The sequence below is a fragment of the Ammodytes marinus genome (assembly GCF_949987685.1).
Source record: "Ammodytes marinus genome assembly, chromosome: 8".
Classification (NCBI taxonomy): Eukaryota; Metazoa; Chordata; class Actinopteri; order Uranoscopiformes; family Ammodytidae; genus Ammodytes; species Ammodytes marinus.
Window position 1 is genome coordinate 18,103,037 of NC_137212.1, and position 15,681 is coordinate 18,118,717.

Here is a 15,681-nt window from a genome sequence, read left to right on the forward strand (position 1 = left end):
TAACAAACAACAACTACTGCCGCAGCACTGCAGAGGCTAACATGATGTCAAAGATTATAGCTTAGCCCTGTTCAACTCATCCATCCTTCAAGTTTTATGCGTTATCCAATAAAACCCGCCTCTTCATACAGTAGGGGAATATCAGCAACCAATTAATCACAATGAATCACAAAATCACGAAAAACAAATGGATAAGATAAATAAAAGTAATGTTTCATAAAGCTGTTATGTTTCTACTCATCTATTTAAGGTGCTGGTTTTTCACCCCTTATTGTGTTTAAGTATGCAGGATCAAAATTACCGTAGGTATTTTTTTGTTATGATATGAAACCACAAGAAATATTTAATATTTATAAAATATATTTATTGTTATTAATCAATAAAAGTAATTTTGATGTTACTAATGCTATTGCCCATTAACTTGAACAGTATTCTCTATGACAATCTAGAATTATATGTTCTTAAACAGGTTAATTAATTTCTTTCTAAACTATATTTGCTAGTTTGTAGTCGTAGTCTGCAAAGACCCTTATTCCCCCAAATTTAATTTCACAATGTTTATTTGCTTCAAATTGTTGCTGAGTAAAAATGCAAATGTCCCATAAATGGTAATATCCCTGGCAATTACTTTGTAGAGCTTGGCTCATGCAGTGCACACACCTAAACCAACCCAACTGATTAAATAGTGCTGCACTGTCATTATGATCCTGCTGAGTAAACTCCTTTTAGTTGTCTTGTTTGATTAGAAATAAATCTTGAGGCTTTGGGAGATTTTCCTTCAAGCACCAATCTGTAGTTATTTAGTTAGTGATGTCGTGTGCAGTTAGTACTGCAGTGTTAAAAGCCCAGTTTGAGGGAGGTTTCTCTCTGTGGCCATGTTGATGACTGCCTGTGAATACAAGAGGGTGTTGAGGAGGAGCTAATCTCCTGCATAAATGATGAAGGCCTGATGAATATTTCAATGGAGCCTGTTTCCTTCTTCGTTTTTTCCCCGCTCAGCGCTCAGGGAGCGTGTTTGCCAAGGAAAGGTTATTTTAATTTGAACTCTGAAAGAAATTGCTAAAATGATTCATTAAGTTATGTGTGTTTCTATTGCGGCTCCCTGCCCCCCCTCCTCTCTCTCTCTCTCTCCCTTTTTCTCTCTGTGTCGGCTATCCAGTGGCAGATGCTTTAGAGAGATAGCTAACTGGTTAGCTAAAGCGGCCCTTATCGGAAGCTTCTAACAGTTAGCATGCTGATTAACTTTGGGACAAGATGGCAGACCAAAACAGAGCAGAGCCTGAATGGTTTCGCATCCTTCTGCTTTGTTGTGGATGTAAAATGTGGAAGAGGTAAGGAGACCTTGTGTACACTTCATGAGCACTTCTTCTGTACTTATTGAAGGCATGATGGTCAGTCAGTATGTATCGTCCTGGTCAGTATTTTTGTATGTGTTTGTGTTTCCCTAAGCAGATGAAACGCACACACGATATAATTGAGTAGGGGATGTGTGTATATATATATCTATACGAGTATTTGTGTTTTGCAGGCACATGTCACATTGTGTGTGTGTGTGTGTGTGTGTGTGTGTGTGTGTGTGTGTGTGTGTGTGTGTGTGTGTGTGTGTGTGTGTGTGTGTGTGTGTGTGTGTGTGTGTGTGTGTGTGTGTGTGTGTGTGTGTGTGTGTGTGTGCGCGCGCACGTGTGTGTCTATCTGGCAATGCTAGTTTAATAAGGTCTAGAATCTGCTCTGTGCCACAGGGACTCACAGCTTAGGCGATGGGCTTACCTCAGAATGAAACCAATCTGTTTAGCCTGCTCTTCCCCCCTGCAAAATGCTCCATTTTCTCTGTCCATAAAGTTAAATGACATTTTCCTCCCGGCACCCTTATGCCATGTCAAGTACCTCCAGAGATGTTCCCGGCTGCCCTGGATGTCACTAGTGTGTGTGTGTGTGTGATGAGTGAGAAGGAGACCTCAGATGGCAGAAGCAAACACTGAGAGACTGAGAAACACACATTTCAACCCTGTACTGCTTGAGGAGCCTGCTTCTACCAGAAGACAGCTGCTTCCAAAAACATCAGTGGTGAAAGCAGTCGAGCCAAAGGGATATTACTTGAAACATGGGTGTTTTGTCTATATATGATCCATGCAGGCCTCTCTTCAGACAGATGGGAAATGACTCATCAATGGAATGGCAGGTTTTATCCCCCTCTGAATGCATTTGATATTTTGAGTTGCTTTATTTGTTCTATAGAGCACAATGTGTGTGATCCGATTTTTCAAAGTAGATCTTGAACAGAACTACACACACACACACACACACACACACACACACACACACACACGCACGTGCACGTGCACACACACACCGACACCAAATGGCTCGTCGGCTGCCATAAATGATTGATAAGATGTTCCTTCTTTGCTTGGAAGGACAGAGTAACACTTCCACTCAGTTTACCCTCTAGCTCTGTCTATTTAGGAGTGTAGCTGCCTGCCAGCAGTAGCTCGGGACTGTGTCCAAACATAATCATGATATTAGCTAGATCCTTATTTATGTGTCCCTACCCCTTCCATTTCTAATTTTTTTCTCTCTCTCTCTCTCTCCCTCTCTCTCACATCCTTCTGCTCAGCCCTATTACATATGCATCCATCCTTCCCACTCCACACATTTCCAATCTTCCCCAGTTAGCTACAACAAACATTACATTTACATATTGATTTCGTAGTTTTAGTCAATGTAAATATGCTGTCATTACAGTAAATTTGAGCTTCTGTTAACATAAGCTCGTCCAGATCTGCGCAGATTAAGGGTGTGATTGCATAATTAATGTGTGCGCTACATATTAATTCCCCCTTCCCTCTCTTTCTCTCAACTATTCCTCCTCTCCTTGGGTTCTGAGCTCTGATTAAGTGCCTGCTTCGGCCCTTAAGCCTCCCATTGATATTCAGCCTCACAGACCCGGCGTTTGCTCAAAACGCTACTTAACCTCACAGCTTATTGTAAATGAAGCTTCCAAAAGTTGATTCCCCCACCTCCTCCGCTCTATGTGAAGCACACAAAGTGTCTTGCCATCGTCTCTGTCACCGCTACGGTGAGATACGGTGTCCATATAGACTGACCCTGCAGGGGTATGATATTTATGCTTTAGGAAGAAAAAATATAGGAATAATCAATAATAAGATTGATTTATAGTTAAGTAGTTTAAGGTCCCAAGTGACCGTGCAGTTGGAGGTGAGATATTGTATGTTAAAGTATCTCCATATGTTTTTATTAATGCTCTAATAAGATTATTTTTTATTATGTTTAATCATCTGAGATAGTCATTGTTCTTGTCATTTTACATCTGTGTTGTAAAACTATGACTTTCAAATGCAACAATATTTCACTATGTTAAGAATGATGCAGATAGAGATAGTCACATAGTTTAGGAGCATTACATAATCATCAGTCATTGAATTATCTTCATCTCTCTAAAACTGATTGTTGATACCATGAACTGATATACAATGCAATTAATATGATTATGATCTTAAACAGCCATTTTTCAGATAGACACAGAAAGCATTTGTCCAGCAACATCTGTTGAAGAGGTAGTGTTTTTCTAGAAAGCCAGAAAGTCTGGAGCAGCAGTTGAGATGTTTGTGTTGGTCAACAATTTTACAAAGACCTGAAGATGTGGTCAATTTGAGCTACTGTATATCAGAGTAAATCTTGCTTTTAACCAGGCCTCTTGGTGGACAAGGTTTGTCGTTAGGAAGGTGCTGAGGGCTCTCCTGGGTTTATTTCCTAATCGCAGCCAGGTTTGTTAGCAGATTGATGGACTCCATGCTGTTACTGTGCAGGTGGTCATAGCTGTGCTAGCTGTGCTGCGCGCAGCTCTGGCCAGGCTTGTTAAGACACAAACCATAGAAGTGGGCAACTAGCCCCCAGAGGAGGCTCCCACCTCCCTATAGGCCAGCCGGCTACCACTAGTTGACAAGTTTCAGCTTGCCCTATACTTCACTGAGTCGCTCGTAGTGATAATGTTTGTTTTCTTGTGCCCCCTTTTATTTCTCTTGCGTCATTATTCTGCCACACCTCTTTTGCATGTTGTTTGTCTGCATTAATTTCTATTTTTAATCTCTTTGTTACTGCTTTTATTTCCCCCCTTTTAGTGGTCTCCCAGAGTCGTTAAACCAGAACTACTTGCTGGTCATCAGCCACCGCGAGGCCCAGAGGGACTACAACCTCAACTTCCCCGGCACCAGAACCATACAGGAGGTATGACACCAGCATACTCGCAGATACACACCATACAGGGCATCAGAGACTCACTCACTCACTCACTCACTCACTCACTCACTCACTCACTCACTCACTCACTCACTCACTCACTCACTCACTCACTCACTCACTCACTCACTCACTCACTCACTCACTCACTCACTCACTCACTCACTCACTCACTCACTCACTCACTCACTCACTCTCTCTCTCTCTGAGTAACTGAGATACACATAATATTCTTAAATGTACATAATATTATTGTACCTGATTCTCGCGTCCCATAAAACAGCTTTCATTCCATTGGCCAAACATTGCTAGTCCATCTCTGCCATCGATTCATTATTCATCACAAATGATCACATTTCCGTGCACATAATTACTCTCACAGCTGTGGACTGTTGCGAGAGCAACCCTCTCTTCAACTCCCCTTTCGCTGAGTCTTTCTTACTCTCTTTAAGTCAGTTTAAATACTGAACTATCGGTCGGTTTTTACTTTCACAGCTGCAAATGGATTAAAGCTTGAAGAGCACACAAATATATGCATTAGCTCGCTTGCCTATGTAGCAGATGTGTGTGTCTGTGTCAATGGCCTCATGTGAGTGGAAATCACCACTCCACTAGCGACATACACAAACACACACATTACTGCCCTTTCCTGTCCTGCTCTAGCCCCCTGTGCAAAAGGAGACCTGAGCAGGTGTCATTTGTTATTCATAGTGGATAGCCTGCTGTCACAGGTGAGGGGAAATAGGCTCCTCAAAGACTGATCAGGTAGGAAAAGTCCCACTAATATGCACTCAATATGTCGGAATGGAAATATCAATCATTTGTTGTTTTTATTCCTTTGGCAGCTTTACGTTATTTTCATGTTCTGCTTTTTTTTTCTTTATGGCTTTACATCCAGCTCATTATTTTCCTCTCAACCAGCAGTGAAAGGCATTTCTCATAAGTTGTGTGCTCACTGCAGCCCTGCAGGCCTGGCTCCTCAATGCAGGTGAAGAATACACTAATAATAATCAGGCAGCTATAGCAGTGCCTGTAATGGTGCTAATTGAACAGATTAGTACGACCAGCATCTGAACTGGAGGAGGCAGCTTGCCCTCCCTGGTTTTTCTCCCTCTCTTCCCTCGCTCTTTCTCTTTTATACTCCTTCCGTCATCTCTCTCTCTCTCTCTCTCTCTCTCTCTTTCTCTCTCTCTCTCACCCTCTTCTTGGGCAGATGGTTTTGATGAGCACCCACTGTGAACCTTAAGTGTTTCTGCCGGATTTACAAACACTGGGGAGGGGTCCCTGCGGTGTGTGAGGGGGGGAACCATGGACACAGAAAGGAGGCAAAGGACTGTTGGCTTGGTGGGGGTGCTGTAAGAGGCCATGGGGGATACAGAAGGGACAATGTGGGCTTAAACAGGCCTCCATGTCGCGGTCTTTTCCTTACGCATGCTTGTCTTTAGGCAATTCAAGGCCCCCTGCAGTGAAAATGAGGCCCAGAACTTTAACCTGCATCGATGTGGACTGTGTTTGCCCAATGTTGGCCATGCTCTTTATATATTTACTCTTCAGCCAGGGAACAAGCCTATTTATTTTTTTCATTTTTTATTGCTGTAATGTGTTGGGGGAATGGTATGTCATTAAACCATGTGTACACGTTTTGTTGGAAATGGTTACAAAAGGATAAGTAACCAGTGTGGAGAGCTACAGGTGCAAGTACAGTCAGTGTATGCAGTCAGATAGTCCCTCTGGATAATGTGAGGTGAATTTTCTCTGAAGTAATTTGTTATGCCCATGGTAGAGATGAGACGTTAGGTTGTGTAATTGTTTTGATATTAACAGCAGTAAAAGACACGAACAACAGGGCGAGTATAGAATTAAGAATGCAACAAAGAAGTAACACCATATTCAGCCAGCATGACTCTCCTTTCTGCTCATACTGTGTCCACTCAGAGACACATATGGACTCCACTACAGAGCACCTTTCTCTTCCCATTCTCCCTTTTGTCTTAGCTGCAGACTAGCCGATGGTCCCTGCTTGTGCATATCAATAGGGATAGAGTCCTGTCTTCTTGTTTGTCTTTGCCAAAGACGCTGGCTTTGCCTTGTGGCTCTCAGGGAACTGCCCTTGCCCCTCCCTTTCTATCCCTTCATTCTCCATCTCTCTCTCCCAGCGTCGCTTCTCTACCTTCTTTCTTCTGCATCTCTAGAGCACAGGGCTGTGTGTAGACTCTGATTGGCATTACCAGACAAGAGTGTGGGGGTAAGTTTCTGGCTAGCTTCGGAGCTAAGCTGGAGAGCAAATGTTTGCCAGGGACGTAGAGGGTAGAATAGGGATGGCTGCTGGTTTGGGGTTGTCCGTGACCAGACCAGTTGTCCTGGGGATTTCACTCCTCCCCTGCCCCCCGGGGCTGGGCCTGGGCCCCATCCCTTCTCCGCAGCTGGGAGACATATAGGAACCAAATGCAGACAGGGCTACAGAGCTGAGAAAAAGAAGGCTGGATCAGAAAAGGGAATGAAAGAAAGGCATCTGGTGCCTAGGGGAGATGAAGAAAGCGAGCGAGCGAGTGAGCAAGAGCTTGTGACTGTTTAAACCTTTCCTTCCCTTTGATTTGCTTCCAGCCAGTGATTACAGGCAATTGGCATTTACAATGATTGGATCATTAATTTTGCTGTATTGCCCGGCAGCTCAGCACCACAGCCAGTATCGCTAGTGTTGTGTATAACTAGCTCGTACATCCCTGCATCATCTCAACATGAAAAGCACACACACAAGTCAGCGACGCTGTATTTATTATTAGGGCTTTGATTTAAATCTGGTTCTGCTCTGTTAAAAACACCTCCTTTATATTTTAGTGTCTGTACGTGCAAGTCAGGTTGATAAATACTTTTCATGCTCAGCATTGGTGCCCTGTGCTGCTTACTAAGCGACACTGCCTGGTGTTGTATAATTACATTAGATCAGAACAAGGTCAAATAAGTTTTAGCTGGTAATTACAAGTAACATTTCTATGTACTATCTCTTACTCAATCACGGATTAAATGTAATAGCTGTAATGTTAATTTGTTGCAGTCTAACGTATGAGTCAGATGGCTGTTGTGGCAGACAGGGGGCGGCATTAGACAGTATTGCTCCCTGTATGATGTCTGCTGCAGCAAACAAATGCAATGCGTTGTAACTGCCACAAAAACTTTGGCTACCTGGAGAAACTTACAAGGTATTCATGCCACAATGTTTTTCGGTTGTTATATATTGTACATAACTATGTCTTAGATTTGGTTGCATCATAATCTTCTTATAGCGCCACACATATCATATGGTCAGAGCAGGTTAGTTTGAATGACTACATGCAGGTTCTGTTGGTGTAGCTCCAGGTGGGCCGGCCTGGTGTGCAGCTGTGTAGCTTTGTTTTTGTGTTGAGATCAGGTTGTTTTCTGCCAGTTGCCATTCACTGACCGTCTTCACTCTCCTCCTCCTCCACCTCTCACCTTCATTCTCTCTGTGGTGGGCGTTAGTTTGTTGTTTCTCTGACGCCGCTTTAACCTCTGACTGCCGCCACTTCATTACTAGTGTTTATGCCTCTCCTTTCCTCCCTTTACCCTTCTATTCATCGACTAGCCAGCCGGTCAGTCAAATCCCTGTAGTCCGGCTGGTCAAACATAGATATTACACTCTGTAATAACACTGGCCACCCGCTCTGACCCCAGCCTGCTATCCTGGCCATAGCCTCTCTTCATAATGATAGGGCGCCGAGCAGTGTGGTGTGAGGTTTACCAAAGAAAGACAAAGGATGGAATGTGCCACCATTTATTATTGTTTTTTTAAAACAATTTTCTCAGCTTGTTTGAACTGTGAATTGCTTTGCTCTGCCAGGCCCAGCACAAATAATATATAATTTCTTTCTCCCAGAGATTGATAACTCTGAAAAATTCAGATTTGAATATGATAATTTCTGCAAGTCGTGTATTTGTGCTCTGAAAAACAACCACCAGTTTATACTGTATACAGATGCAAAGTGATATTAGAGTATTAAGGTGTAAGCGCCTTCCCCCAGCAGTCTTCTTAGTTCAATGTTTTGCAGCTGCTCTTCTGCTTTGCCTGACATTGGCTTTGACTTTGTGTTTGTAGCATTCTCTAAGTTTCCACTTCCATGACCAGCAGCCCTGCATGTGCCTAAGGATCCATCTCTCTTCAGTGCTTTTTACAAAGACAGGATTTGACCCGTGTGTAGAGGGCTCTTTGCTGCACAATTGACAGTTTTCTCAGCATCAGTGTCCAGCCCCGCGGGCCTGAAGGGCAGGATTCTGCTAAACAAATGCACTAGAAATCCACGGCCGCCAGCGCTCAGACGCCGACGGGGCTTTGATCACCTTCGGCTGGCGCACATCAGGCTGGCGTTAGGGCTTTAAACCAACAACCCACTGGACGGTGTAACACGGGGCTCCTCGGGACAGGCGCGGCTGGCTTGCTAACTGTTTAAAAGCACGCAGTGTTATTAAGTGATGCAGATACAGGGTCCGCGCATGAATGGGAAAAGAGAAATACTGTTCATTTCAGAGCGTGGGGCTGTTGTTGCTGAGCATTAGCTCTGGCATCTGAAGAATGCTGATAACACTGGCTGTCTTTTTTGATTCCTCCCACCCCTCCTCTCTCCTTTTGATTCATCTCCTCCTTCATTCTCTACCTACTCTTCCTCATGCTGCCAAATGGAGGACACTTTGATGTAGCCCTATCTTTCATTTAAAACATTGCATTTAATTTTAAATGAGTTGTAGAACTATTTTCTGCATCCAGAATCAAATAATACTTAATAATGACAGGATGGTGAAGAGTTAATATAAACAATTTATGATTTTAGATTTATAAATTTACAGTTGAGCTGTAATATCGTTTTTTTATTTTATCTTTTCACATCACTACTCTTGTGTGGGTTTGATTTCTCGCACTTAAGAATATACTGATAATAATTAGATTTTTATTTTATGTTTGCAGGTGAAGAGGAACGTTTCAGACTTGACTAACATCCAAGTCCGGCATCAACAGTGGGAGGGATGGCCCGCGTCAGCATCTGATGACACTGTAAGAAGCACAATGAACACAATCAAAGTGTAACACTTATTACCGGTCCTGTACTTACTGTAAGAGCTCTGAAGGAAATATCTTAACATCTATCTTGACTTTTCTGTGTAATGTAAATGTTGCCTATGTTGCCCTCACTGATTCAAGGATCCAAGACAACCTTCTTGAGGATAATTAAAAAGACAAGCATGAATTAAAGCCCCATGGTTCACAGAGTATTGTCGTACATTATCCTAATACTTGCAAATTGCAATGGAAACTGTTCCACACTCTGTAATCCACCTCAAAAGCATCTGTCACAAGCATGAGAGTAAGATGTTGAAGCTAATTAAGACGTCAAGAGACGGTTCCCATCCTGTGTCCTCTATCTGTGGACATTAAATCTCACATCATTGAGTCCCGCTGACCTCTCCCGTCCGAGGGTCGCTCTTTCCGGCCATTCACCCCGCACACAGTCAAGCTGATCAGAAGCAGCCCTCCTACAGAACCTTGAGGAACCTCTGACCCCTTTTGTCTCCCCCTTCTTTGACAGCATACGTGTTCCCATGCTAATTGTATGGGATGGTTTATCATGCTACATCGTGGAGCTGTTGTGCACACATTCTTGTGTTAACTCCTAGCTAACGTTTTCCTTTTCGGTCTATGTGATCAATGTTTGGTTTGGAGTATTGGTTGTTGTGAATTTATTTCCCCTTTTTCACCCAAGTGTTCTCACATTTGTCATTTGCCAGAGCTGGCGATACCGTTGCAGCTTTTCATTTTTGAAGTAGTGGTAGGCCTACTACAGATTTTTGATTATTAAAGGATAACCTTTGGTGGATACAATCAATGTTATATGGCACCCATTATGCATGTTACAAAAAGTGATATACAGTAACTGCACCTGTTTTCATGCCTTCAAGCAAAGCTTTTTGGATTAACAGTGAAAGCAAATACATTACACCATTAATGTGCCTAAAAGGGCAAAGGACAAAAGATGTGATGTGTCCTTTCAATACAGAAGATTGTTTGCTTTATTCTGCACCATTACAGCTTAGAGTGATTGTAAAGCCGGTTACCACAGAACAAACTACACTGCTAAGATGCAGATTTGTCACTGTTTGCATTATCTTTGTAGACATCCAGTTATGTGATCAGTGAACGGCCTGGGATTGCAACAGAAATACAAAGCGTTAGTTCAAACCTGACAGCACATTGTAGGCCTCAGTGTTGTGCTAATGTATAATGGCACTAACATAACTTACTTTATCGGTTTGGAGCCTCAACATGCAGCTTATGTTTTTATGTTTTTATACTTCAAACCGATGAAAAAGGTGGCTAACCGGATTATGGTGTGTCCAGTCGCAGTAGATCTAACTAAGAATTGGCGATTATTCTATGACAATAGAAAGAAATGGAAATAATTCATCAACATGTTTTAAGAGATCAAATAATTTTTTCTTTGTGAATTTTAGAATACACAATACGTATGAAAAAATATGTTTCCCCTACTTGATTTGATTAATAATCTGCATTTTTTTGAAAGGATACTAATCAATGAAAACTTTATTATACCGCAAAGCCTTAAAGGTGAAGTAAGCGATTTATTTATGTTAATATAAGTGTTAAATCGCTCTTTATTCATACAGTGATCTAGGGCTGCAACTAACGATTATTTTGATAATCGATTAATCTGTCGATTATTTTCTCGATTAATCGATTAGTGTTTTGGTCCGTAAAATGTCAGAAAATGGTGAAAAATTTTGATAAATTTTCCAAAGCCCATGTTGACGTCCTCAAATGTATTGTTATGTCCAAAACACACAGATATTTCAGTTTACTGTCATAATAGGATTAAAGAAACCAGAAAATATTTACATTTGAGAAGCTAAAATCAGAGAATTTGGAAATTCTCGCAGTGCATTAATGTGGTGACGTGGGGACGAGGGAGGGGACCGCTAACTGCAGTCAGTGACAGGAAGTTAGCTAAACTGACCATTCCGCTTACTGAACCTTTAAAATATTAAGTAATTCATTCACTTTTCACTGTATTTTCATTTTTACCATCTAAATCAAATTGTAAATGTCAAATTCATATTTGAAACATCTATTATACATACATTAATTAAATGATTTGAAATAAATCCACTACCTGTCAGGAATCAGAATTTCAAAAATGTATTTATATTTTGCCCAAGAAGAAAAACTTAATACATATATTTTATTTTGAATAAATACTCGATATAATTTGAAAAATATTTAACCTAACTGTTAAAACAGTAATACATGCTAGTTTGTGAATTTCCTCACCAAGCTCATATAATTTTTTCAATTTACTGGTAAAATAAGTAAGAAGAATAACATAAGTAATTTTTTTATCTTCATATTTTTGTGATCTGTGTTCTGGTTATTAGTGAACCTCAGATCAGCTACCTCAGCATAGCTGCACCCTAGGTAGCTGTTGATATGATGGTCAGGGATCATGACTAGATTGCAGCAGATTGTGGCATCATAGGCCCGGTTGGCACAGGGCTAACACACATCTGCAGCATCAGTGTTTCCTGGATGAGAAGATATTAAAAAGCACAGACACAGAAGTGTAATAATGGCCTCTGCTCTAGCTGCAGCCCTCTTATTGAAACGTCTGAAGGTATTAACAGAGAAAGCCCAGGGCTTGGCGGGCCTAGCAGGCGGGTAGGGAGCCAGTGTTAGTGTCTAGCTCATTAGTCCAGTCTCATCTCCCGGGGTTTGGGCCAATAAACATGGCAGCCAGAGGCCCCAGATTACGTTTAGCTCTGCAAACCAGCAAAAACCCGCTTGCAGTGGAATCGATTACTACTTAACTCTGCTTTGCCTTTAAATGTGTGATATAACTGTTTGCTTGCTTGAGTTTACTTGTTTGTGTTGTGTCCATATTTGCATTCTGAAAACACAAGAATGAAAATAGCTTTTGAACGCCTGGTATATGTGTGTGTGTGTGTGTGTGTGTGTGTGTGTGTGTGTGTGTGTATATATGTGTCTATTGTGTATATATATATATATATATATATATATATATATATGATATATTTTGTGTGTGTATATATATACTGTATGTGTATATATATTGATCAAATTGTCCAGAGCATTTATTTCAACTGTCTGTTACGTCAGCCTCCTGGATACTGTCCTCTCAGCGTGTTTCATTGTTTATTGTACTCTGAATAATTCAAAGCCTTATGGAGAGTTGAAATTGGATCAACATGGATAATGCTCATGTAGCACTGAACAACACATTTGTTTATTCGGTGCACTGTGTTATTGTATGTGGTTTTTCACCAATAAAGTCGAATGTAGATGGAAGTGGCACAGAATGTAGTCAATGCAGTAGCACTAGAAATGTGAGGTGATGCTCATTTGTAACAGACAGATTGTGTTAACCTGGGTCAAGTACTGGTTTGAAGTATTTCTCAGTGTCCCAGAATTTGTAAGGGTGCCATTATTCCAGTGTTCCTCATAGTGTCATCAGAAGGTTGTGTATGTGTCTGAGTATCCAAGTAGAGGATTCTGTGGGAAATCATGCTCTCAGTTTTTTCTGCTCTGTTTTTTTTTAAATTTGTCATTGGGTTAATTGCTTAACAATGATCTTTTATAGGACTGGAAAAGTCATTAAAGTACTCTTGTTGAACTATGCTGTTGTAACTTAATGGAATTAAATTGACTTCAAGTAGATTAGAAAACAACTTAACTCGACAGACAGACCCGCATTATTTCATATATCATGATCTAGATCTGCCTTCATGTTTCTCCAGATTCTTGTGGCTTTGGCAAAGCTGTTCAGAACAGTGCTGAAGATGATGACAGAGGTCTTGGCACCAGTTGACATGAGAGGCCGACAGGACATTAACTTCCTGTGCTGTTTGAAATGTACTGATAGAGCCTCTCCTACTTCCTCCGTCTCCTCCTCTTACTCTGTTCCTTCGCCTAAACAATACAGCATCGAGAGCTTCTAGACAGGCCTCATCTCATTGGATCTGTTTTGATTGGCAGTCCTTCCTCCACACCTGTTGGATTGATTGACAGCCGGTGGGACATCCTTATTACTTCCCACCCGTCTCTTCAACTCCCACCATCTACCCACCCTTCCTTCTAGCCAGTAATTGCTGACATTTATGCAGTGTTTCATGGTGTTTGCTAATGTATTAATACTGCGGAGCCTTGGAGGTGCCTTTCCTTGTAGGCCAGCACCTTCCTCAATTTCCCAGCTGGCATTAATGGAATCCTCCTCTACCTGATGGGGGCCTATGAAACCGAGGGTTTATTTAGAGTTGGGGGGGCGGGGGGGCTGGTGGTTTCCGTAGCAACAGGGCTCAGCAGTAAGCTCAGACAGAGCCCCCCTCTATTGTGGAATTGGCTCTTTCAGGTGACATTCAGCACCAAGTTAGTCTGTGTCTTATTTTCTATCTCTTCTTGCTGTTTTTATACATTCTGTGAAGCTCAAATTTCCCAGAAATGGTTCTGTTTTTATTGTAGGGAGAGGTTGTACGTACAGTACACACACTTTGCATGATTCTTGATATTTATCAGGAGTGACATATTTTCAAGAAGGCTCAAAGGAGGCAGAAACAAAGAAACCAACAGGTGTTAAGGTCGGGCACACTTGCCCCGTCTCATCGTTTGCCTTATTTCTCCCTATCAAGGATTAATTTTTCATGTACAGTACAGGCCAAAAGTTTGGACACACCTTTTCATTCAATGCGTTTTCTTTATTTTCACGACTATTTACGTTGTAGATTCTCACTGAAGGCATCAAAACTTTGAAGGGACATATGGAATTATGTACTTAACAAAAAAGTGTGAAATGACTCTTAAATAGGTCTTATATTTTAGATTCCTCAAAGTAGGCACCCTTTGCTTTTTTGACAGCGCTACAAACCCTTGGTGCTCTCTCAATGAACTTCATTAGGGAGTCACCTGAAATGGTTTAGCAAAGAATTCCATGTCTTCATTCAAAGTTTTGATGCCTTCAGTGAGAATCTACATTGTAACTAGTCATAAAAATAAAGGAAACGCATTGAGCGTGTCCAAACTTTTGGCCTGTACTGTATGTTTATATACAGTCAAAACCGAAATTATTCATACCCCTGGCAAATTTTGACTTAAAAGTTACTTTTATGAAACCAGCAAGCTTTTTCTTGATTGGAAATGACACAGGCTTCTTCCAAAAGATAATAAGACATTGCATCATTGTGGAAAACATTTTTTTTTCAGCTTTTATTAACATTTGAACAAAAATTGGCTTGTCCAAAAAAAGCCTTTATTGGCTATTACAGCAATCAAACGTTTCCTATAATAGCTGGCCAGCTTTGTGCATCTCTCCACTGGTATTTTTGCCCTTTCATCTTTGGCAATGAGCTCCAACTCTTTCAGGTTGGAGGGTCTTCTTGCCATCACCCTGGTCTTTAGCCCTCTAGTCAAGACTCTGGCCACTTTAAAACGTTAATCAAAAACCATTTCTTCACCATTTTTGCTGTGTGTTTTGGGTCGTTGTCCTGCTGAAATGTCCAATGGTGCCCATGGCCAAGTTTCTCTGCAGACTGCCTGATGTTGTTGTTGAGAATCTTGATGTATTGCTCTTTTTTCATGATGCCGTTTACTGTGATTATGTTCCCTGGTCCATTGGCTGAAAAAAAAACCCAAAGCATTAGGTTCCCACCACCATGTTTGACAGTGGGATGGTGTTCTTAGGGTTGAAGGCTTCTCCTTTTTTATGCCAAATGAAGGATACTTCATTGTGGCCAAACAATTCAATTTAGTTTCATCTGACCATAAAACAGAATACCAGAAGTCTTCTTCTTTGTCCAGATGAGCATTAGGAAAGTCCAAGCTGGCTTTTGTGTGTCTTATCTGGAGAAGTTGCATCCTCCTAGTTCTGCGTCCATGGAACCCAGCAGTATCCGTTGGATTGTCTGCCTTGGGACGTTGCCTCCAGCAGAGCCAAGATTAACCAGGATGGCCTTGGTGGTGATCCTAGGATTATTTTTATAACTTTCCCACCATGTGGAACTTCTTGTATTTTTATAATTAATAATACGACAACGGCCCAAAACACACATCAAAAGTGGTGAAGAAATGGTTAGCGGACAAACACATTAATGTTTTACAGTGGCCCAGCCAGAGTCCTGACTTGAATTCAATTGAGAATCTGTGGAGGGAGCTAAAGATCAGGGTAGAGTGACAGTTGGAGCTCATTGCTAAAGATGAATAAAAAATACTAGTGGAGATGTACAAAAAGCTGGTCAGCAATTATAGGAAGCGTTTTATTGCTGTAATAGCAAATAAAGGCTTTTTCTTTTGATTATTGAGAAGGGTATGAATAATTTTGGACATGCCACTTTTTCTTC

The 15,681-nt window shown here is 41.4% G+C and overlaps 1 protein-coding gene across 1 annotated transcript in view; it reads left to right on the forward strand.

Annotated features, from left to right (window-relative positions):
* Positions 1-15,681, forward strand: part of faf1 (Fas (TNFRSF6) associated factor 1) — a 69,366-nt gene that overhangs the window by 11,724 nt on the left and 41,961 nt on the right. Inside the window, exons 7-8 of the mRNA XM_080032451.1 lie at positions 4,140-4,245; positions 9,233-9,319. Coding sequence (XP_079888577.1) covers positions 4,140-4,245; positions 9,233-9,319 — 193 coding nt within the window. The remainder of the gene's footprint in view (positions 1-4,139; positions 4,246-9,232; positions 9,320-15,681) is intronic.